Source organism: Centrocercus urophasianus, unplaced genomic scaffold, assembly GCF_019232065.1.
Source record: "Centrocercus urophasianus isolate 14NV4802_14NV808 unplaced genomic scaffold, USGS_Curo_1.0 seq_14, whole genome shotgun sequence".
Lineage (NCBI taxonomy): Eukaryota > Metazoa > Chordata > Aves > Galliformes > Phasianidae > Centrocercus > Centrocercus urophasianus.
This window is the reverse complement of record NW_024884586.1, coordinates 20,197,056-20,222,323: the sequence shown is the minus strand read 5'-3', so window position 1 is coordinate 20,222,323 and position 25,268 is coordinate 20,197,056. Positions and strand designations below refer to the sequence as shown.

The window sequence follows — 25,268 nt, the reverse complement described above, 5'->3', positions numbered from 1 at the left end:
TAGTTGTTCAAAAATCCATCTGACTAACAGGATTTTCAAGTCTCATCAAACTCACTTTTATTTTGCTCTTCATGCTTTCTTTCACAGCAATAGAAATGTGTCCTTGTTTTCTGCCTACTAGATTTGGTTTTTGCTAGTGAACTCAAGCTTCTTAATGATCCAAAAACTTTACATGAGAACTCATACGTCCCAGGTTTTGGGAGTCCTTAACCAACTGTCAGCTTTGTAACATCTTACGTAAAATACTTAGCAGTATGATATTGCCCCGAATAAATATGTGTTTGAATCTGTGTGTGCGTCACTCAAGTGCGGCCATATTATTCTTTTGCTTAGAACCAAAGACAATGGCAGAACTGCCCTAATGAACTTCTGATACTAATTGGTACTAGATTCGGGGTAGCAATTTCTAATTTAAGGGGATCCATCCTTCAATTCCACTCCCAGTAAATTCACTTCATTCCTCTATGTGACTTTTATGCAAGCTTTCACGTTTTACTTGTGGTCAATTTTTGTAGTAATGTAAGTGCCTTGTCACCTGTCTGTGTAAACAAAAGCCTGTAATATTCCTGGATGGTTTGGATCTAGTTTTGACTTGTATATACTGTGTAACCAAATGTTCTTGATGAAAAATGCTCAACAAAATAATGTATACTGCGTATCTTATTAAAGGTACTAAATAGGTCCTGAGCACAACAATTAAATGGAGAAGGAATAGTGCTATGCGTTACTGTGGCCTACAGTTTCACACTGGCTTCTTATAAGTGCTCTTTTTTCCCGTACGTGAGATCTATGCATATTTAAAATCACTATCTGCTTTGTTTTTGGGATGTTACAACAGGTTTGGAATTAGCCGTAGATCCCCTGCTTCCATTGACAGGCAGAGCACGCAATCAGATACGGGTGGTAGCGGCAAATCCACACCCAGCTGGCAAAGAAGTGAGGATAGTATCGCTGACCAGATGGGTAGGTAATTAATTCTTTACAGTGAGCAAGTCGTGCTAATCACAAGGTGACTTTGGCAGTATTTCTCTTCGTGCAGAGGGATAACCCTCTTAAGCACTGTGTCTTTGGAAGTTTAACCTTGTTCATCAGGATGAATAATTAGATGTTGAGCATAGACTAGCTTCTGCAGTCTGTGTCCTTGAGACCTATGAATATCACCTGAGGAAGAACTCATTTCAGTTCTGTATTTGGCTGTGGGACTAGACCTACCTTAATGCTTTTACCTTGAAACACTGTGTCCTTTTAGAAGTGGTTGGGTAAGCGCACTTATTAATTTGCCTTGCTCTTAAGGACTTGGTTGACCTCACCTGCTCTCCTGAGTGACTTAACTTAGTTTAATTTTTGCTTACGTTGTCTAAAGTGCTTGTGATACTCCCTTTCAAATGGTGCTATATAAATGCAAATTGATTGTTTGATCATTGAAGCTGTAAAAATACCATGTACAAAATGGGAAAAAAAAATGCAATTAAAGTCTAAATAGTTGGGTAAATCTATAGCTTGGTAATCACCTTCCACCAGTGTATACATTTTCATTGCACTTGGCAATTAAACTGTCAGTTGAGAGAACATATTAACTATACGAAACAGCTGGGTACTGAGGATTTGCATTGTTAAGCCTTCATTTGGAGTTTCTGCACATAGACCTTTTCCCTACAGCAGTGCCTTAGCTTGCATGGATACCAGTGAGGTTGACACCAGTGGAATTGTGCTATCTTCAAAAAGCATTGATCCAACATGACGAACGTGGTCAAAATTTCTAGACGGTTTTTTTTTCTAACTTTATTTTTACCATAAGTTAAACAATTCCATACTTTTTTCCATCCTTGTATATACAGATGATTGTGCTGCATTACAGCTCTTTATTTGTTCTCATCAAGTTCTGATGAAAACAGAATAAAGTTCAGCAAATTTCGCAGTACTTTAGTAAGGGAAATGTGATCTTCAGGTTCTGGAGATGCACTTTGTTCGCATACCTTCACAACATCAGTGAGCTATTCCTTGTTATTGAAACCATCTGTCAGTCCCTCCCTCACAACTCCCCCCCATACTTCTCACTAAAAAGCTGTGATTATACCGATCTGACAGAACAATTTTTAATCGCATATGTTTTGATACTGTTGTGATGGTAACGACACATGTAAAACCGATTCTTTTCTCAGCATTACTTTTGCAGACCAGCAGTTGTGTGTTGATGCTGGCACTGAGAAGAGCTGCCAGCGAGATCTGTTCTAAAATGTCAGGAGTCACCATATTAGCAAAATAAATAAGTAAGGCCAGAAAGAGTAGGAAAAATTGTGTGGTAGATGAAATGGCTCCGACATTTGGCAGAGGCTGAGAAATGTGTGCTGACGTGTAATCCCTGCGTTTTATCTCTTGTGGATTGTCCTGCGTTCATAGAGTGCCAGTTGGAAACCATATCTCCGACTGCAGACTTTATTGCCATTCTGAATCTAGGTGAAAGTTTGGTTTAATGCCAAATAAGCACATTTCCACTTGGGATAATCTGTATCAGGTTAAATAGGGCATTAAGTGCAGTGAATTCACATTCACTCCTTCCTGCCCACTTAGCTACAGAAAATCTGTGTTCTTTGTGCACCAAGACTGCTCATTACTACTTGCCAGAGGAAATCAAGTTCTTTTTTTAAAATAGTAATTTTAAAAGCTAGTTATATTGCAGATCAAGATGAAGAAACCATGGCTGTACTGAGAAAGCTTTAAAGAACTGCTAGTAACAATGGCTGTTGTTAAACGTATACTCTATTTAAATGTGATATTTCTAGAAATGCAAAGTATTGCATAAGCACAGGACTAGAATATCTATATAAAAAGCTAAAAATAAGATTATTTTGAATTGCTGTTCTTGGGCTCTGAGAAAGCAGTTACAGGGCCTAAAGGGTCATCTGAACATCTTCTAGACCCCCATAATTATCTCCTAAGAAAAAAAATAAGCCTAATTGGCAAAGGGTACTTCTGAAACTGTCTATATAAGTTGAGTAGTTTGATTTCAGTGCATTTTTTCCTAGGTTAGTAAGAATTCAATTCTTTTGAACATCTGCGCAGTTTGCACATTCACAGCCATCAATTTTTACAGGAATATTGTGATTTCAACAAATTTTGCTATTTCTGCAGCTAAGAAAATATTTACTTAGTTCACCTTAACTTTGACAGGAAATTTGTAGTAGTTCTGTTGGATAAAAACATATGAATTTCAGCAGTCACTTTAGACTTTTGCTATTGTCCTGCCTTGCATAGAGTAATACCATGTAAGGAAATGCAATCTTCATAATTTTCTTCTAATCCTATCCTCAGGCAACATGCATAATGATGTACAATGCCAATACACTGTGAATATGAATATCTTCTGTTTTAATATTCTGAAATATTGCTATTGGACAAGGAGAGTGTGGCGCTGCTCAAGTTGTTTTAAAAGATAGCCAAGTTTTTCATTTTTTCATGAAGTCTTGCTGATTTATGCTAGGCAAAAATGGGCCCTCGGTTTCTTGCCTGTGCTTTGTCTCATGTATAGTTTTTATGTGGAATGAATTTCACTTTGGTTTTCAAAGTCTTTAGCTAATGGTAGCAGTGGGAAAAATTGCAGTGTGAAATCAGAGTGCATGTTTTCTTATTTCTTGTGCTACATAGGCTTTTCAGTACATTGTTGTATGCTGTATTGCAGAACCAACATGTCATCTGCCAGCAGTATCAAAAGTACTGCCATCCTTCAGAGAGAGTCCCAGTGGAAGACTGATGAGGCAGGATCCTGTGGTTCACTTATCTCCAAATAAGCAGGGTCATGTAAGTTATTCTGAAAAAGGGATTATTTAATATTTTGCTCGTTTCAAAAGCTCTTCATACCAAGTACATTGTTCAAAACTGTATTTAGAATGTCAGTTGAAGACGGATGGAAAAGAAAAAGAAATCCTCAAGCCCTGTTTTCTGTTAAACTTTGGAGGAAGCGATGAAGCAGATGTTACTTCCTGAACCTCACAGAAACTACCCAGGGCATACTAAAATATTTATTAGTTAATAAAGTTTTGTTGACAGATGAACAGCACTTTTTTGTCTGTTATCTTGTGATAAGGAGAGGATTTATGGGAGTTCACAAAGCTATTCCTAGGCTTCGCATGGGAGACATGAAGTTGACAAATACATGGTGTGTTGCAAAACTCAGAAAGCTGCTTCTATGAAACGGACTACAAGTCTTGCTTTTCTTTAAATTTCCTTCACTTTCCTCATCTGCTGTAACTATTAATTCCTTTCCATAATCAATCTTGCACACTGTTGGAAGAGTTCTTTTGAAAGGCCCACTAGAATCTGCCTGAGAAGTCTCCTATTTATATTTAATTTCTAAATGGCAAATTCTACCTTTCTGCTTCAGTAGTTAAGTGTGCGCTTTGTTTTGGAGACTGGCACTTCCTGATTTATATACATAGAGACAGATTAACTGCAGTAATATTCATGAATTAGGAGTATCTTGAAAATTAAGTCCCTAGAACCAAAGAAAGAAAATACTCTGTAATCTGCTGTTTGTTATGCCAGATGATCATCTTTATGATCAGCTAAAATATAGAGTTGTGCTGACTGATTACACTCAAACTATGAATTGCATTTATTTAGATCTTTCGTTAGTTCTTATTATTTACTTCTGCCTACCAGCATTCATCTTTGAATGCAATTTGCAGTGTTTCTTTTAGATTATTAATTCAAAACAACATGCCCTCATTATTTTAAAACAAACAAAACACCTGTCTTCCTATTCTTAGGAGTTTTTGTATTTAGATTGACTTGTTTTCTGCGTGATTCATTTGACCATATAATAATGTGATAGCTACCTCATTAGCTTGTGTGCAAAATATAACACTGGATTTACTGATGCTTGCATTCTTCTCGTTTAGTCTTTGTTATTGTAAATCTTTATTATGTAGACAGATGGATGAAGGGAGTGATACAGTTACGAATGAAGAGCAGTAACATTAACTGGAGATAACTAGATCAACTTAATATTCTTCCTGTTTTTCTGCCAGTTCTTGATGTAATATAATAAGCAATGTGGATACTGAGATTTCCTCCTCTGGTTATCAATCCATTTTCTTTCTTCCCTCTTTTCCAGTGAGAGTAGAAACAGTATCTAATCTTTGATGTTTTATATGCCCATTTCTCTTTGATAAAATTCTGCAAGTAGGCAAAATAGAAAGGGTGGTTCTAAATGTCCTTTCTGTCTCTTCTGTTATTTTGGGGCCATCTCGTCACCAAATAAGTCCATTTCATAATGGAAAAACAAGTTTTTCAGTCTGGTTGTTTAAATGATCAGAACTTAGATGTGTTCTTTGAATGGGAAATAAAACTGAGAAATAGAGAGGAATATAAATACTTGAAAGGTGAGCTATTAAGTAGAGATGAGTATAGCAAGAAATTGCTTCTGTAATGGGATATTCCACTGATGCCCACTATGGAACTGTGGACATCATTGGAATTCACTTTTTTCATAACAGTTGGCTGTAACCAAGGGCAGAACCCACAACCCAGCCAGACACTGCCATGTCCAGATGGGGCAATTTCAAAGCATTGAACCAAAGCTGCTTTTCTTGCAGTTCTGCCTTTTGGAAAACAACTTACAAATAGTTAAATGGCATTTCAGTGGTCCTTTGCAAAGGATGGTCCTGCTGAGGAGGAAGTAAACCTACCTACTGCAAAAGGATTGGAAGAGCAATGGTTGTTTTTCCCTGTCTTAATTTTTTGTTACGCAATTGTATTGTTGAAATAATGTGGATTATCTATCATGTTCTAAAACATTAGACTGTAAAAATTAGAATATCTTTAATTACAGTAGTTACAAAACAAGTCAAAGTGTACACAGCTCTGTCAGTTTCATTGGTTGGGCCTGAGTAGAATTATACTTGAAAAAAAACCAATGTGAAATATTTTATGACAAAATTGTGAACTACTCCGGTTTTCCCTGCATGGCTGAAACATGGCTTCCACATCCCTGTGAAAGCATCTTATGTGCTCTGAGAACAGAGCAATAGTCACTGGGTTAGAATGAGTTTCCAGAGCTCTAGAGTCTCCTGATTGTATCTATCCAGTGCCTGAAGGTAGAGAAATTTCTACTGTACGGTGGGAACTTTAACCCTTTACTACTCTTCTTCCATTGCCATAATTATGAAGTAAACCTACATATTTGGGATTTTTTTTTACTGTTGTTTCTTCTGTAGTCTGACAGCCACTACTCCAGCCATTCCAGCAGCAATACTCTCTCCAGCAATGCCTCCAGTGCTCACAGTGATGAGAAGTGGTATGACAGTGGAGAGCGCACTGAGTCAGAGCTGAACAGCTACAACTATCTTCAGGGGACTTCGGCTGATAGTGGCATAGATACCACTTCCTATGGACCTAGCCATGGCAGCACGGCTTCTCTGGGAGCAGCAACATCTCCCCGAACAGGGCTAACAAAGGAAAAAGTGACACCACTGTGGCACAGCTCCAGTGAAGTGGTCTCCATTGCAGACAGGACATTAGAAAAAGAGAGCCACATTGACCGAAAAGCTGAGTCTTCACTGAGTCTGGATATTCACAGCAAGAGTCAACCAGCCTCCAGTCCTCTAACAAGGGAGAACAGTGCTTATAGTCTTAGTGATGCTGTCTCACATACAAGGTAATTTTCACTGCTTATGTGATTGACACTTCCACATTCATTTTCATGTTCTCATTCTCTAGCCTGATAAAAGTGAGCAGCAGTTGTTTAAGTTGAAGCTTCTATTTGACCAGTCTGTTGACCAGTGTTTTGAGAGATCTTACTGTGCAGAACGTTTATAAATTAAGACCATTTTTAGTCTTTGTGTCTGCTGCTATATCTAACACTAATTTCTTTGACAACATATTCCATACTACTGCTATTAAACAAGACAGATGAGTGCCTGATGTGTTTGTAAGAAATATTTTGCGAGACCTGCAGTTGGCATACAAATTAGATCAGTACCTTTTAGTAATGCACAATTTATTCTGAATTTCTTTTTTTTCAGTCTTGCAAGTCTGTGTTTCAGATGTCTTCTGCTTTTTTTTTTTTTAAATCTTTTTGTTTAGGATTCTGCTTATAGTCATTATGATCAGTACTGAGAGCAAGTTGCTTGAGAGTGCTAGCATGTAGATTTTAATCTCATTCTGAAGCAAGCTGCGGGTGTGACACGTTACTGTCATATCCCCTCTTTCCATTAGTTTTGCAATTTTTAAAATTGGATACACCAAGTATGGATATAAAGCACCCAAACATCTTAGATGGAAGATACCCTCTTTATGAGTTCATTCGAGTTGCTAGAGACAGACAATATTTTAGACCATTTTTCTAACCCATTTCCAAGAAATATTCAGGGTACATTTTCAAAAATACTTGATGTTGTATGAAAAGAAAGAAATGGCTATTTTAGGAAAGTGTATGATCATAAATATCTGTTGCTTTTACAGAGACTGACTATTGCATTTTTATTCTTAAGGATGAAATCTTGAAGCATTATTTGCTGTTCATTTTGAGCAAAGGTACATTTAGGCAAGGATAGGTGTTTATCAGACACTTTAACAGTTCCTCGTATAATAGCTGCAAATGGAGTTTGTTATTGAGATTGCAGTGTAATGAACTGTCTCCATGTACTTCGTCATGGTGATTCTTAGTAATTATCTATTAGTGGTGGTCCCACTCTGGTTTTCTGTCTCTTTTTGGTTGACTGTTTTTGGCAGTAAAGCTCATGTTATTCTATCCAAGTCTTTGAGACAGGTGTTTCCGACAGCTACGTGTGCATGAAGGATTTGAGCAAATCTATAGAAAATACTATGGAAGGCAATTTACACAGAATTTAGGCAATCTTACCACTTTCCCCTTTCTTGGAAGAAAAATCCTGTGGTGGTTATCTACAGTGTTATAAGTTTTATTTTAAGACATGCATGTTTATATGTATTTCTTTTTGATGTTCATTAGAATTTATCAAGTGTCCCACAGTACTTGTCTGAATGTAACTAGCAGCAGCAACATGCATGTCTTCACTCTTCCAGCTCTTACCTTTGTCTTCTAAAAACATGATGTTTTCTCTGGTTGACTTAGTCTAATCTAATTGGTGTTTGTGCAGTGACACTGAAGTAGTCTTCTACATGTTTTTTTTCAAGCTAAATAAAATGAAATTTCTTGTTCATTTAAAGATCAGCTCTTCACAAAGAAGAGAGGTTGTAGCAATTTGTAGAGTATGTGGGACATGATACCTATGCTGCAAGCACTGCATCCATACTGTTTATTCTGGTGGAGACAAGGACAGACTGACGTGAAGATGAGAAAATATGTTTGATGCCTTACAATAAAACAAAGGCACAGTCTGTTTCGTTTCTCATGGTGTCCTCAGTTGATGGTTACACACTAAACAGCAGTGCTGATCTGAGGAGACCCTGGGTCCAACTGTCAGCTGGCTGACCTGGGTAGGTGGGCAGCAAGGGCATGGCAAAGAGCAGGCAGGGGCTTGCTAACCTGGCACTTCCAAGTGTAGCCACTGCTGCCTGCTTCAAGGAGAAGGAGAATGAAGGATGATCCTGAGAAGGCTGCTTTTGGTGAAAAATGAGAAGCTTTAATTGTTGTCTCTCTGTCAGCTTCTGAATTATCCTTTGCTGCTTCTCACACTTTACTTTTTGCCTCGTTCATACCTGAACACCTGTGACATCTTTAGAGTTGGGTTTCTGACAAGAGAAGGAATTTTGGCCCTGAAAAGAACTCAGTGACAAAAGAAAAGAAAATAGCCACAAATTAGAGTGTTTGTGTCTATAGAAGACAGGAGCAACAATTAGTGTTATGATCATTTGGTGGTATGTAAAAGAATTTGTACCTGAGAACTGGCGGCAGAATGTAAATTATAGTGATTAACTTTTACAGCAGAGCTTTTGGCTAGGTTCTTACTTCTCCACCCCCATGCTCAAACTCCTTCCTGATGATTGTGCGTATTTCTCATAGCATCCCAGGAGAACTGCATTATGTAGGCCAGTAATTATACAGAATCATTACAGCTGAATGTCATTAAATGAAGCCATATGTGCTGATGGCATTAATTCCCTAGGAAAAAATAAATAAATCAAACTTTCATTTCCACCTAAAATGGGTGGTTTCTTACGTCCCTTTTAGCAAAACTAAAATTATGGATATTTCTAATCCAATATATTTTGATTATAATATTTTTAATATATTTAGTCCAAAATGATTAAATAGTATTTTACTTTTATGAAAGACTCAACTGAAATTGTTGCAGATTGTCATGCGGTCTCTGCAATATTCCCTGATCTAATCCTTCTTGTCCCTGTACTTCAGCTGGGAGGTGAGAGACCACCAGTGTCAAAAGGCTCTTGTCTCTCTGTCCTGGGACTGAGGCTGACTTCCTTCCAGACCTAAGCAAGCTGGTCCAGCTGTCTGTTACAGTATCCATACCATAAAGCTTCAGCTCCAATTTATCCTAGGGTTTATCCAAAGCCTTTTGCTCTCCAAAAATGCTCCCAGTTAACAAGTGTATCTCTGTCAGTATGCTGTTGACTTGCCTTTGTTTGTATGAAGAAAACTGCAGGCATTTTCACAGTTCTGCATATAGTTCCTGAAGCTGTGTATCATCCCAAAATATTATGTTGTAAAACCACAGCTCAGAATATTCTACTCACTTTAAAGAAAAGTATATTAAAAACTATATGCTAATTTTCTTGCTCATCCACCAGACTGCTGTTGTCATGTGTTGTGCATGACATGCATTATAATATTTAACCAATAGTGCTATAATATACAGTATTTGTATGCAGGATGATATATAATACGATTATTAAATATGTGCACATTTCATATATATATATACACTTATATATTTATATTATATCTCTATGCATTTCATGTGAAACATATTGAATATCATTTTTTGTGTTCTCTACATAGAAATGTTAAGATCAGCACTACCAACTTATTAATACTTTTTATCAATATTTTTTTCTCACAAATAACACTTCCTTGAGATTGACCCAGTAAGATTAAAGTATTTAAGTGTTAACTTTTTTTTTTTCTATGCTGAGGCAACTTCGCCAATTCTTGGATGCCTTTAGAAGGGGACAAGCATTAAAATTAAAAATCCAAACCAAAAGGAAAAAAAAAAAAAAAACCAACAAAAAAAAACCAAACAAACAACCTTTTTTCTTCAAAGATGTACATCTTCCACAAATCTTGCTGTTTTAATTTTGCAGTGGTGATGCCTCACAGATGGGCTGTTTTGCTCAGCATATGTAGGAGTTCTCTTTTCAGTATTGAAAACAGAAGGAGGAATGAAGAGAAATTTACTGCCTCTTCCTCTAGCTCCTATTTTTCCCTGTTATTCTTGCTATAAATTGTTTACTTGTGTTGTAAATAAAGGCCATGGTGTGCAGCAACCAAATGTATGGGATTGATGGACAGAAATATCTCTTCCTTTGCTTTCCTAGTCTGCCATCTTTTGTGAAGGTCTTCCAAAGTTACAGATGAGGGAGAAAAAATGAAAATAAAATCTGTATTATTATCATCTGATTTGTGTACATGCAAGGAGATGCATCTCCCCTCCAATATGCATTGCCATCGTCATGTACACTAGGTGAGAGTGTGGGCAACAGCAGGCAGTACTGTTTGAGGTGGGAGGCCTGCCATCAGTGCTTGCTAAATCCACATTCCTTAGCTGTTGGGTCCTCACTTCTTCCATCTGAAGGAGAAAGATATAGTTGAAGGTGACTTCAGATGCCATCTGTTGTCAGTAGAGAGGAAAAACTGGAAAGCATAATTTTCCCTAGCTGAGACAACTGGTTGAAGGTGAGGAGGATTACCTGCAAGGGTATTTCCCTCTCCATTGGCTACAACAGGAGCCAGACAATTGGCATAGGTTATCTAACCTATTTCTGTAAGGTTGAATGCAAGTGAGATTATTTTTCCAGGTAGCAATATTAATGTAACTTAAATATTTTCTCTTTTTCATTAGCAGACAGACATAAGAATGGATTATTTTATCGTGACACAAAAACAGCACTGAAGAATCTTCTATTAAGCTAAGAATGGGAAATTATTCAGTGACTTTATTCAGCCTCCCAGCTAACGTTTTGTTTCTCAGTCAGAAACTATTCTTTACCACAGGGCCGTCTGTTTAAAATTCCTCTTTGCAATGTTGGATACATGGACAAAAATGTGACTAAGTTGTGAGGAGAACTGGTGAAAAACTGGTTTATACATATTTAATGCTATTTCAGTACTGTGGATGTATACAAAGCTTTGCTTTATCACTAGAAATGCCTGACCTTTTAAGGTTGTTAAAGTAAATATTGTTTTAAGCACTAGTGCTCCTGATATTGTGCAAATTGCGTAAGATTTTAATACCATCCTATCTGAAGAATAGCTCCTATTTAAAACCCCCCACTATCACCTTCTTCCAGTGATAAGTTGCAATTAGTCACCTAGACAAATTGTGGCATGTACCAACTGAGTAATTTTACTAAGTCTCTCTCTTTTTTTTTTTTTTTTTTTTTTTTTTTTTTTTAACAGTAACTGCTTTTTAGGCAAAATCCAGGAACCTCTCTTTTGAAAGATATATGGGTATCTCCTAGGCTTGTTGTTGTGGAGTCTCAAAGGGGGACATTCCCTGTTGCTTAACTTCCTTAGCAATATGTTTTGTTCCACAGCCAGGAATTCTAGCAAGGAGTTGGACTTGGGTTCTTGTTTCAAATTCAGTTACAATGTCATGTGTTACTTTAAAGCTGCTAATCACAACGAACCTTAGGTTCCTTATTTGTAAAGGAGGGAGTGGGGCAGCTTGATATGTTGTTTCCTTAGAGGTAACAAAACTTTTTGTGACTGTATGAGGCACTTTCAATAAAACGTTGGTAGTAGAGCCTTAAGGAGGCTGAATCGGTTTTGCTTCTTTACTTACTATTGATAAGTGCAACATCATGTGCTCCGAATTTTTCTTTGCAAATGCATATATGCACATTAGAGGCAAATTTTGTCTTTATGTTTCTCTCCCAGTACCATGAGCTCACGACACTCTGCCAGTCCGGTTGTTTTCACCAGTGCCAGAAGCTCACCTAAAGAAGAGCTTCATTCTGCTACTTCTCCTCAGCTTGCACCTTCTTTCTCCTCCTCCTCTTCCTCCTCATCTGGTCCTAGGACTTTCTACCCTCGCCAGGGTGCTACCAGCAAGTATCTGATCGGATGGAAAAAGCCTGAAGGGACGATAAACTCAGTGGGGTTTATGGATACAAGGAAGTAAGAATGATTTTTAATTCTCTTCTTTGGTTATTGGGTTTAATTGTATGGAAGCATTAAAATCTGTGACATTTCTCTGTCTAAAAAAGCAAGGCTATCTAATAGAATGCTTATTCTACAGTAGAACTTAGTCTCCTAATGAGTTCTGCAACTGGGCTTAAATATTTGATAGTTAGCTAATCTTATTCCCTGGTAAGATGCTTTTAAAAATTATTATTTTTGCTGCACAGTAAGGGTTTCACTTCTATTAAAGTTTATCTTTCCTTGGGACTTCTTGAAGGAGACTCAAAATGTTATTTCAGCAAATATTAAAAATCTTCTTAAGGTAGAGGCTGAGTTCTTTCCTAAGCCTCTCACTCATGTAGTAGTACTGTGCACGGTGTGTATTAGCTCTGTGGCTCTCCACGTTGCTCCCAGCATGCTGTCTAACTGGCTTAAAGCAGTGTTACAATATTCAGCCAACTCTTTCAGAACAGAAACAGAGAAGCAACTTTCTAGTGAAAATACTGTTTCTTTAAGTCTAACTTGAGTTTGAAAGCAAGTGATTTGGAAAGCCCACTTCAAAATCTATCCTTTGTTTATCCTTTCTTGACTTCTACTGAGTCAATGCAGAATTCCAAGATGATGCCAGTAACTGATTATCAGAATGAGATGGAATTTTGTGAAAGTTGCAGTAAAAAGGGAAAGAGAAAAGTTTAAAGGAACTTGCTGATATGTTGCCACTGACTTAAGAAATATATTCTTTTTAGTTTTGTGCAAAATATGGATTTTTTTAGCAGATTTGGTCCCTTGTTGAGAAAATGTGTCACAATAACTTCAATGTATGTCAGTAATTGATTGCTTCAACAGGTATTCATTAAGATGAGGCTCTGCTGTATTAGGGAAACTCCTTTCTCCTTTCATGCCCTCTACCTATGCTCTTTCTTTTTGAGGATGCTATGATTCTTGTTTCATCCATGCCTCCTGCCCCAGGGCTTTGAGACCTGAATGTGTCTGTTCCATTTCATTTAAGACGTCACCAGAGTGATGGCAACGAAATGGCCCACCCCCGGCTGCGCGCATCAGCAAGAGATCTGCGAGCATCACCAAAACGAGCATCAAAGTCCACTGTTGAAGAAGACTTGAAGAAACTGATAGATCTTGATAGTCCAACACCTGAATCCCAAAAGAATTTCAAGGTATGTTGACAAGTCTGGATATTTGTTGTCACAGCTGAGTGAAATCTGAGAATAGCTTAAGAGCAATGCACACATCCTATTTTGATTCAAGTCATAATTCTGTTGACGCAAAACACAAATTTGTAAAGCTGTACTTCAGGGGAATTTGATGAGGAAATTCATCACTGCCTGGACACATCACTGATACAGGAAAAGGTGTCACAGTTTGGAAATGGACGAAGGCTGTGAAGCTCTAAGATATCTGTGTACAAAATGCTGAGTGCTTTCAAGGCAGCAGAAACTGAAGTGTTCTCTGCTCAGTACTTTGATTAATGGCTTCTGAGTTTCTCAAATAGGATCTCTCCCATTCTCACCCATAATAAGAAAATGAAACACGAGACGTCTGAATTGTCATCGACGGAAAGCAATCTATTTGTCACAGACTGTTCTTGCGAGAGGAAAGCATTTAGGGAATAGCTGCATTCTTCCAGTCACTGCAATATTCAACTGTGTACTTAATTGCAAAGAACATTTAGGACTGTTGGCAGATGAGCAATCTTGTGATGTTGTCTTGTGCGTTTGAATTGCTCTTCTCTAATTGCAGCACTAAACTGCAACTTGTTGACAGTACTGAAACTTCTTGCAATATGTGTGCTTTCCCACTTCTCTAATCCTGTTCCTTAAGAAGGGCCAAGAATGCTCCTCTAACTTAAATATTTATATAGAATAGTTGTGCAAACATTTCCTGAGGTGTTTGGTATTTGTGTATAATAATCATAAAGTGTATATTTTTAAGAATTTATTTTAAGAATCCATCATTTTGAAGAGAATCTCTTGATTTCTACAGTTTCCATATATGTGGAGTCAGTGCATCACAGCTCACTTGCCTAGATCGTTTCCACAGCAACTGTGCAGAAGAGAGAGCTTGCACCTTCTTTCTCTGCTAGCAAAAGTCCAAAATGGCTTAGTAAAACATAAAAGTTCTAGATTCTATAGACATACTATTTCAGGTGTTACATTCAGGGCAGGTTAGATGAAGTCAAAGTAAAATAACTTTCTCTTAGATTTGTGATAGTTCTTCGTGTTGAGTGAGCCACAGGCTCATCCCGTTAGTTGTTTTTGAGCAAGCTGATTATTGTCATTCCAAGAAATTCCCTTCTGTTCAAAGAGGTGACCTATAAAAGAGGCCTATAGAGGCACTATAAAAAGTATGAATATTCCAAATTTTATTATTTTTTTGCTTTGTGTTGAGTGAATCCATTCTTACCTTAATTCTAATTTCTTCATAACAGTAACAAATATGTTAACTGAGGTTGTGCTTTTGATAAATTTCAGCAGATTACCAAGACTATCACACCAATAAATAAAATGTTCTGTGTTTTAAACTGTCATTTCTGCCCACTGCAGGATTTATATTTCATCTTAGAAAAAAATTGTTGCTCTGAGAAAATGTTGACAGTTGGAGGGGAAAAACAAAACAAAAAAGAAAAAACAAGGAAAAGTATGATAATGCCTCTCATGTGTTCACTGCACAAAGGCTGAAAACCTACCTCATTTCTGCTGACTGCTTTGTATACTAGTAGAATTTGTTCTGGGCTATGACTTTGGGTTGTTTTGCTGTCCTACCCAGGCTTTCTCATCTTCTTACCTACTCCTAATGCATTGTGTCTTCTCAGATAAGTCACCCTTCTTTTTCCTCTCTCCTAACCCTATTACCTCTATTTTCTGACTCCTTCAGTTGTTTATACCTGTGCAAACTTTTAATCTTAAGGTCTGTTATTAATTATTGGTTCCAGCTCCTAATTCTCTGGTGGAGTTTGAATTCCTTTAGCACTGTGTTAACTATAGGACCCTCAAGTATATGACGTAACAGCTCTTTCTATTCGTTTGCATCTTCAGAGCAAACGCTGGGAGTTTTTAACAGATCGTAATGTGCACCTGCTGATTGAGCTTTTCAATTTCAGACAAAAAAAAAACAAAAACAGCTTGATCCCCAGCATAATGCAGTGACAGCTGTGTGCCAGAAGTTGTCATTTTTGTAGCATTAATTGCATATGCAAGGTTCCTACTGGTGTGGCCATGAGTTCTGTCCTACAGGAGGCAGTGCAGAAGGGAGAGGTGTACCTAACAAAGCTGGCATGGGACGTGACTTCTTTCCTTTCTTGTCTTTCACAATAGCAAGTTTTTGAAAGTAATCTTAGCTTTTCTGATCCTTGATCCACGAAAAGCAAAACCTCCAGCAGACTTCCAACATTAAAATTTGGAATGCTTTGGCAAAAAAAATCTGGCACATCATTTTTCACGGTACAGTACCAATAGTCCTTTCTCCATGTTCTTCTCCCACTTGTAGTGTGGGTTTTGATCACAGGAATAGAGTACCGTCTGTTTAACATTTTTTTCCCTTTTTCTGAAGAGAGAACTGTTTTTCTATGCAGATGAGTAATGCTTTATAATGTTTAATCACACTTTCCAGAAATTGAATTCTTTCCTGTCTTGTTCAAACATGTTTACAGAGCAGATGAGGGTGGCAAGGTCTTTTTCTCGGGTTGCCATCTCTCCGTGAAAGCCTTTGGACCGAATTTCAAGCAAACCATAAAAAATGTTGTGTCTCAGAGGTGGTTATATTGCCACAGGTTTCATGAACATTTGTGGCTGGTAGAGTTGAAGATCGGTGTCTGGACTGGTGGGAATGGTATGCATTGTTTGAAAGCAGCTTACTAGCACTGGCCAGTGAGCATGTAGCTTCAGACTAACCGCAGCATTGCTTCCTTGTGTGCCAAGCTTGGAGGAAGCTGGGATTATGAAGGGGGTGAGATTCAAGTTCTCTCATGAGGTGACTCATTTAATTTTCTTTCAAGTAATTCTAAAGAACTGAAGTGGTAGTGTTGTTCCTGGTTGTTCAATAAGATGAGACTTTTAATTAGTCGGTGTTTGTTGGTGCTCTGTGTGCAGGAAAGCAGCCTCCCCAGGTACAATGAGGGCTCATTTATGCAGCATTTGGTTTGTTTCTGCAAACGTAATCTTTGCTACATGAGAGCTCTAGAATTCATGAGGGAGGCTGAGATTTACTCCTTAGTGAAATCTGGAAGAATACTTAAAAGCAGAATTGTAAAACAGATTTGAAAAAGACCTAATTTGTTATCTAGTTATTATCTCCCTCAAAGCAGATTCCTTTATTTTCTCCTTCCACGTTGAGGGAAAAAAAAAATCAAAACAAAATGATGCTAACATTTGCTTTCTCATTAAAATAAAAAGTCTTAAAAAATCACTTTGTACATTTCAGAATTTTCTGTATTGATTTTTTATTTTTATTTCTTCTTTTTTTTTTTTCATGAATGTATAGTCACACACTCTGTCCTGTCAGTCTCCCTTTCCCAGCACTCCTACCACAAGGCGTGCCTTGCAAAGGACTTTGTCAGATGAGAGTATTTACAGTGGTCAAAGAGACCACTTCTTCGCCTCGCGGGCCTCGCTCTTGGACCAAGCCATGCCAAATGATGTCCTGTTCACCAGCACATACCCTTCTCTCCCAAAATCGCTGCCACTGCGGAGACCATCGTATACTTTAGGAATGAAATCACTACATGGTAAGTGTTTCTGATTTTCCTATTTTCAAAGAAATCCATCGTAATTATGTCAAGGAAAGTGGTTTGTTACAGCCATTAGTACTTCTGTCTTAATTTTGCTGAAATGAAGAGACAAGTCACACCTGCCTGGAAATACAAAACAGATACAGAATTTTTTTCCTCGCTTCAGTGGGTATGAGTTTGCATGACTAGCTAGTCATGTAGTGATCTTGTGGAAGGAGCACAATAATTGCCTCACTGGCTGTAAACTTTCACCATTTTCTTGTCATCAGAATGAATTGAACCAATGGGTGAATAATGTATGCTTGGTTATCTACCAATGACAACTTCAGATGGTAGTTACTTTAGAGTGGGATTGTGGGAAGAAAATGCTTTTAGGGAAATATTGGTATGAAAGCATATAAATGCTGGTGGACTTCTGAATGTATGACTATACTAGAAACAGCTTTTATTACGCCAACTATTTTTCAGTTCCTCTCACTTGGCTGTTCATCTTACAGGATTTGACTTACTTACCTTTGGTCACATTAGCAGTTCTTCAAGGGAGTGACTTGTTAAACTGTTGTCAAGAAAGCACTCAATTCCCCCCATTAGTCTACTGAAAAGTCCCAACAAGATTTTGGGATAAGCTGTGTTACTGTATTTGAATTTCTCAGCTGGTGAGAATGGGAAATTCACAGATTCCTGTTGTATCTTATAAATAAATGTGCACTAAGCGATTCTGCAGTGGTTTTTTTTTTTTTTTTTAAGGGCTTTTCAGATTTATTCACATTTTCATATTTCAGTGCAAGACTGTCAATAAATTCAACTCATTACAGTAGGCACTAAGCACTGTCTGTACTGTTGTTTCCATACAGCGTGTTAGGAAGCCAAACTCTTTTCAGTTCTTCTTTTTATATGTGCCAGAATGACTTTGTGGACTTGGTTGCATGCATAACTGACTGATAGACTTAGCTTCTGAGAGTTTGGGGTCAGAAGATTAATGATGCCATCTGAGTAGAAGAGGAAGGCAGCATGTGGACTCTCTTCATTCAGATGTCTGTATTTTCTAAATTGAAAAACCTTCTCTCACTGTCATATTCTTGTCCACAGTGAAATGATTACTCCTTCTAGCACATAATCTTTGTACTTTTGCCAACAAAATAAGACATTTTCTGTGAGATGTAGGCCTGCATAAAAGCCTGGCTGGTTGAGTGACACATGAATTGTCTTCCCTTCCCCCTCCCCACTTGCCTTTGCTCATAGGAAGGATTAAGTAGTACTGGGTATTTAATGCCTCTGGTATTTGTTGGCTTCAAGTTATTCAGAGTTATTTTAATTCAAAGATCTCAATAACAAAGACATTTGTCGCAACTTCCTTTATGCTTCACCAAGCCCAGGGCATGAGGAAGCAGGCTGTTGCTGCTTCTGAGCTTGCAGGTGTGCTAACTGACCAGGCATTCTGTACTTATTGATTCACTGGCCAGCAAATAGAAATATAACAGGTAATTAATTGCGTGTTCAGGGTTTGCTCTTTCTCTCACTAGTGGCAATAATTTAAATATTCCACTTTTTAGGCAAAAGATTACACAAAAATTACGGGAACTTTATTTCTTTATCTTTTTTCAAGCTGGCCCGTACATATGTTGTTGTTTCTCTATAGCAGGCCATATACCAACTCATGGATGAGCTTGGGTATTTTTCAGAGTTATCTTGTTCTGAGATGTTTTGGTTTGCCTAAGTCTGCTCCCACTGGCTTAGAATATTGTAAATAGAAGATGAAGAAGGAAAACCACAATCTTGTACTTTTTAGAGCAGCAGATAGGTACCAGGGAGTGGAGAAGCCCCAGTGAGCTGCAGCACCCTCCAAAGTTCCTTCAACTTGTGCAAAGGCGGGAATCATTGGGTAGAAGAGTACTGCCCCCACCTCAGTACTGAGAGGAGATGGAAGTTGACTGTTTAAGTGGTAAACTGTAAAGATTTGAGCAGATTCAGAAGGAATTTAATGTTCTGGTGAGAGGCATAATCTCTGAAAATATAACATGCTTTGACTGGTTAACTATGGTTGATCAAATGTTCTGTTGAGTTGTTTAGATCTAGAAATGATATCTTCTGCCAAAATGAAAAGGAGATACTTTAGTATTAGGAAAGGAACTCTGTTTTGGTTTGGGTTTTTTTGGTTATTTTGTTTTTTATGAAGCTTACCTTTTATTCTACGTTACTCTACTCTAGGAGAGTTTTCTGCCTCTGACAGCTCCCTCACAGATATCCAGGAGCAAAGACGGCAGCCCATGCCAGACCCTGGTCTTATGCCATTGCCTGATTCTGCCTCTGATCTGGACTGGTCAAACCTGGTAGATGCTGCCAAAGCCTTTGAAGGTAAATTTTCAGAACATAATACTTAGAAAGCTGATCTTTCTGCGTGCTTCATAAAGGACTGTTTTTCTTTTGGAAGGGGGGAGGTGTTTGACCCTTAATTTTGTTGGCTTTGTTGGTGTGAGCATTTAGCTCTTTTAAAACAGCGACTCAAGGCTTAGCAGCCTAGAACTTTGTTTGCACGTATAAAGTGTCATTTCTTCATGCTCACTTCCTTTCGTTGTGCTGCAGTTTGGCCAAATATCTGTGAAACTGGCTGTTTTTCATGTCATGTAAAGCAATTCCAGACATTACAGCTAAGAAAAACATTTGTTGCAAGTGTAAGGTTGAGTCAAAGAGCAGAATAAGAAAGCATATGAGCATATTAATGATTGTTTGCTTACTGCATGAGCAAGAAGTTTCTGTAGTGCAGCTGAAGTGCAGTTCTCAAGGTAATTTGGGAAATGTGTCTTGTTGGTATATAGATTTTGCCCTTCTGTATGCCTCCACATACTCCAAATACATAGACTGCACATAGGTGTCATTTCATCCTATAGTACTTTCCACCTCCTTGACCCTTAGTAAAACTAAGAGAACTGTAAGCTGCCTAGATGTGTTTGAATTTAAAATGAAACACTCTTCTGCCCAAAGGGAGTTGTTATAATCTGGTGGAATGTTCTTCTAGGTGCATTAAACAGAAGTACCTTTTGCTAATCTTTGCACAAATGCTGACCCACCTTCATGAGAGTGTTTTCACTGATCTTGAATCATTAGAACATTACTCTGCATGGCTGGAGAATGCTGTGGGATAACTTGTTTTCTTGTCTGTTCTCTGCTAGTAGTCAGACACACCATTAAGGTAGTGTATGCATAAGTTAGCATTCAAGACATTGTTTGTGCTCTACTCTGTTGCCGTGTTCACAACAACATAGGGGTGAAACTCAAGTTTTAATACACTGGACTGTGTCAGTTTCTGTTCAAAAGATCTCCTTTCTTAATTTCTCCTTAGATTTCACTGCCCTCATCAACCTAAATTCCTCATTTCTGTAGACCCCAGGCTCATTTGCATTTCTCTTTAGAAGTGTGAACAGAGTCAGTGTGGTGAAGGTAACAGGCTGACACTCAGAACAAGAAGAGCTGGGGTAATGTGTTTGCTGGCAACCTTATCTCACCAGTATAAAAACATATTCAAGATTTGACATGGAGAGGGAGCAGCTGTCTGTAGTCTATATAATCTTAGTCCATAGTCTCTGCTAGGTGCCACCAGGGGCTGACAAGCACTAATCAGTCCTGTGCACTCTCTTCTGCATGGTTGATGTCTTTCGTACAAGCCCTTAGAGGTGTAACTAGCGATACCTGCAACCAGCTGGAACAAAATCTACTTGGATTCCTGCAACCCTTATGTCAAAGGGAAAAAGAAAGGAACAGGAATCACTCAATCATACCAGTGCCTGTTAATACTAGCCTTGGTAAAAGCACGCAATAAAAATTCGCACAAAAAGAAATAAATTTCTGTTTCCAGTGTGAGATCAACAGCTGGGGAGGGAGAGAGGTGTTAATTTATTAAGCTAAAAAGCGTTCACATTTCTGTTTGTGCTAGGAAATCCAGGGGCAAGGGCAGTTGCTGACTGCAGTCACACCACATGGTAGTGATTTAGAGATGTGTTAAAACACAGCGAGGGAGCAGTTATAGGACAAAAAAATATACGGATATAAGGCAGGAAAGGGATTTCACATTTCAGTCTGAAAAGATTTTATAATAAGGCATAAGGAAAAAAAAACTTGCTTCTGAAAAATGACAGTGGTCTGTTTATTTTTCACATATAAGTTATGCAGAGTGAGCTTTACTTTTCTTACATTGTTTTTTGGAGTATGCCACAGACAAGGGGATGTAATGCAGCGTTTTAGGTGTCTCCTTAGCAATTTGTGCTTGATTGCTAGTGCTACCTTCCCATACGTTACAGAGAGCGTGTCTGTAGTCTTGAGACAGACTTCTTGGATTGCCCTGAGATCTTGTAGTGTAGCTATTGCACGGTGCTTGAACAAATCTTCATTACTGTGGTGTCATTGCTGATCTCTGTGTGTGCCTTTTCAGTTCAGCGAGCTTCATTCTTTGCTGTTACGGATGAAAACCACAGGCCTGTGAGCGCTGCCTCCAGTGGTGATCAGGCTGAGGACCAGCTTACTGCACAGATAAAGCCTTATACAGGGTAAGCAAGTATACCACATGAAGACGCATCCTCAGTTACAAACTGAGGGAAGGAGCACAAATACCTTTGTCTGGAAGCTGTTTCTAGCCTTTGTAGAACTCTTTTATAAGTTCTCATGATGTTGGGAAGTGAAAACAGAAGAACTGTAAGTACAGCTGAACCTTTTTGCAGGTTCCTTCTTGTCTGAGGTGTGTATCTGAAGCTGTCCAAAGCTGTGGCAACTCAAAGCGGGTGTAATGAGCAGAAGTTGAGATAAACTGTGTGATGGGATGGGATGGTAGCACTTAATCATGGGTTGAGTTTGTTCTCCTCGATAATATGCTGCATGTGTTCCATGTGCTGTGTTAGGTATTTTTTCTTGGTTGTGTGAATTCATGACATACCTGGGAGTACACTTACACAGAGCTGCTTGGTACAGAGAAGGCTGCTAGATGCCCTGTGTGAAGATGGTAAAATCTGTGAGCACTTATTCTTGTTTCCTACTTCCAATAGTAAAGAATCTCCTCCAACTCTCGCCTCTAAAGTGGACCAACTTGAAGGTTTGCTGAAGATGCTGCAAGAGGATTTAAGGAAGGTACATTTTTGAGCTGCAGAAAACCTGTAAGGCATATATTTGGTTCTGATAGGTGATACTAATTACCACGTAATTCTGCTTTGCCGTGCCTGAGCCTGTGACAGTCTTTTTGTGAGAAAATGACTTTTTTTTTTTTTTACTACTTTTCTCTGGCTGTGCTTCCAATTATGCAAGATGAGGGTGCAGTGCCTAAACTGTAGGCATCTGACTCCTCTGCTTAAATTAGGAGAGTGATTCTGAGTACCTACGCTCCTAATTCAGGTGACTGTTACTCCATGTAAATACATACTGCTGTGTAAATATATCCTGCCAGTGCTGAAGAGTGAGACTGTTACTGAACCATGTAATTTCTACTGTGAAGACTTTTAGTGTTATGTTACTACCTGCTTGATCCAAGAAAGATCTGCCATGGTTGGGTGAAAAGTCTTTTAGCTAGGGAAATATTTGCCGAAATGTGTCCTATCCTTTATTTAATTAGCCATCTGCAGTTCCATATTTTGTTCATACAGAGCAGGGCATGACTGATTTCATTTCACCACTTGGAGAGGCAGCTGCAGCCCTCTGCTATTTGAATTTGCTAATAGACAAACCTTGACAGTTCAAGCAAAAAGTGAGGAATGAAACATAACAAATCCACCTTAAATATAAGACTGTCTATTACTGCACATAAAATCTTTGCACAGTGTGAGACTCGTGCTCGCTGAAATTCCTGCCACTTCATGTAGATAGGAAGCATGCTTCGGAATTGTCACTAAGATCTGTGTTTTTCTTCATGCCCAAGGAAAAAGAGGACAAAGCCAATCTTCAGGCTGAAGTGCAACATTTGCGGGAAGACAACTTGCGGTTACAGGAGGAATCCCAGAATGCGACTGAGAAGCTGAAGAAATTCACCGAGTGGGTTTTCAACACAATTGATATGAACTGAGAGCAGCGTACGGGGAAACTATCTGTATTAATCCTGGGACTTAAGCTTTAATGCCACCTTTATCATGACATGTGAAAGTATAGTCAGAGCACTTCCCCGTCCTCCATCCTCCAGTAACCCTTTTTTGCATCTCTGCGCGCACTCCGAACAATTGCAGATCAACAATCAATGTCTGCCTTTTGTAGAAAAACAAAGTAAATAATTTTAAAGAGGTAAAATAAAAGTTTAACTGCTAAAATGTGAATGTCTATTTTTTGCACATTGTTTCTTTATCTGTTACGTACAAAGCGATTTGGAGGCAGGGTGGGGCTTGCTGCTCCATCTGCCTCTGGTTCCATTATCTCCTTTCTCTCTGTTTCAGGTAATCTGCTTTTCCTTGCAGCTTTGGCAAATATTATGACATCTAGAAAATTAGAAAGAAATGTTTATTTTACTGCTTTTCTTACATTGTTTTCTGAAGTATGCCACAGACAAGGGGATGTAATGCAATGTTTTAGGTGTCTCCTTAGCAGTTTGTGCTTGATTGCTAGTGCTACCTTCCCATACGTTACAGAGAGCGTGTCTGTAGTGTAGGTACAGTACAACCAGCATCACAACACCTGGAGAGAGATGAGAGACCTGAGCCGTGGGTGAGGCACATTATCACACATCTGTTGCATTAGCATTTCTGGCAGCCTTTGTTTCCTGTGGAAGCGATGGCTGCAAGTGACTTTACAAACAGCAAAGCGAGGCATGCTGCGATTGGTACCATGTCGGGCAGGCTGAGATACCAGGCACTGCTGCTGTACCGCTTAAGGATCGTCCCCAGCCCTTCCAGGGGAGTCTGTTACTGTCGTATGTGCAGAAGACTTAGGCTGAAGTTGTAAAGAGATTAAGATTTCCTCTACACACCCCAAAACATTTCCATGAAAATCCACGTAAGCCATCTCGGTGCACCAGCCCTCCCGTTTCATTTCTCCACTCTTCTCAAATCACTGCAGATCTGAGAAATGTTCGCTAAGCTTTTGTTCAGTGACACGGGAGGTCTTTAAATCCTTTGTGGCCGCGAGTGGAGGAATACGTAAAGGTGAAATTAGAGAAGTACATTTTTCCTAAGTGCTGGGATAGGATTGGAACTCTGAAATCCCCAGTTCCCAGTGAAGCTGTCTAGCGTGAGATTTCCCAAACTGCCTCATGTCAGGAAAGTTAATTTCACGTTCTTTGAAGGAAGAGCCGACTTGCCACAACATATTACCTCTCCAGAAAATACCTTTTAGGTGTAGGCGCTGCAGTTTGCACAATCATTGAGCTGTGCAGTGTGCTGAGAAACCTTTTCTGTTCCATTCTGAGAACACAGTCACTACCTTCACAAATTTGCCTTGCACAAGGTGCAGCAAATTTGGAGTGAACTGCAAGAACAGACCTCCCTGCCCTTTACCGCATTGTTAGACAGGATAAAATCATTGGGCATAGGCTTGTCACAGAAACTTCCACGCTCTTTTCAAATCCCCTTTTCATACTCTTTAATTTTGCTCCACACAAGTGCACACTACACTCCAACCTCAAACTTCATTTCTGATGCTAATCCCCATGGAGTTCTTCTCTAATGCTTTGTCATGGAAATGGATCTCTTTGGAACTATTTCTGGAGTGCTTTTGTAAAGGTTTAGAATGTCTTGGGTTTTTTAATGACTTGTATGAAGGAGATTTATATAATGCCTGATATAATTTGTAAATGGGAAATATTGCTAACATCTCTGAGCATCCTGAAGTCTTGCTTTTATTCTCTTTTATTTTTAAGTTTGGGTTTTATTTTATTTCAAAAAATATTTTGGGACTTGGGGCAGACTATTTATTAGAGTTTTGCAACAGAGTTCTTCTTGTATGATGCCACTGAAGGCTACTTGTAAAATTCTGACAATAAAACTCATTTTAAAGGCTCTTCTAAACCATTTTCTTCTGATTTTGTTGGGTTTGTTGTTCAGAACTTTCCGGAGTACTCATTTCTTCCTGCTTTCTTCTTGTACCTCTTAACTGAGTGCTTGGGAATGGAAGGGTTTTGTTCTCTAGTTTTTCCTTTTTATCCCCTGACAGGCCTTTATTTGGTTATATACACGCACACTTTGTCTACTGGTTTTGCTCACGTTACTGCACAAATTCTTCCCCCATTCATTTGCCTTTGTATAGCTGAGTTTTGTAACCTGTAACAGCTCCCTGGTCTTCACC

The 25,268-nt window shown here is 38.6% G+C and overlaps 1 protein-coding gene across 4 annotated transcripts in view; it reads left to right on the top strand.

Moving 5' to 3' along the window:
* SIPA1L1 (signal induced proliferation associated 1 like 1) overlaps positions 1-24,991 on the top strand; it is a 191,074-nt gene extending 166,083 nt beyond the window's left edge. For 3 of the 4 annotated variants that reach the window (XM_042813645.1, XM_042813646.1, XM_042813648.1), the window contains 10 exons: positions 839-963; positions 3,680-3,798; positions 6,216-6,655; positions 12,038-12,277; positions 13,290-13,455; positions 16,778-17,021; positions 19,233-19,379; positions 21,451-21,565; positions 22,058-22,139; positions 22,921-24,991. In XM_042813645.1, coding sequence (XP_042669579.1) covers positions 839-963; positions 3,680-3,798; positions 6,216-6,655; positions 12,038-12,277; positions 13,290-13,455; positions 16,778-17,021; positions 19,233-19,379; positions 21,451-21,565; positions 22,058-22,139; positions 22,921-23,064 — 1,822 coding nt within the window. In that variant the 3' untranslated portion in view covers positions 23,065-24,991. The remainder of the gene's footprint in view (positions 1-838; positions 964-3,679; positions 3,799-6,215; positions 6,656-12,037; positions 12,278-13,289; positions 13,456-16,777; positions 17,022-19,232; positions 19,380-21,450; positions 21,566-22,057; positions 22,140-22,920) is intronic. The other variant, XM_042813649.1, reaches the window with a different exon arrangement.
* Positions 24,992-25,268: the final 277 nt, after the last annotated feature.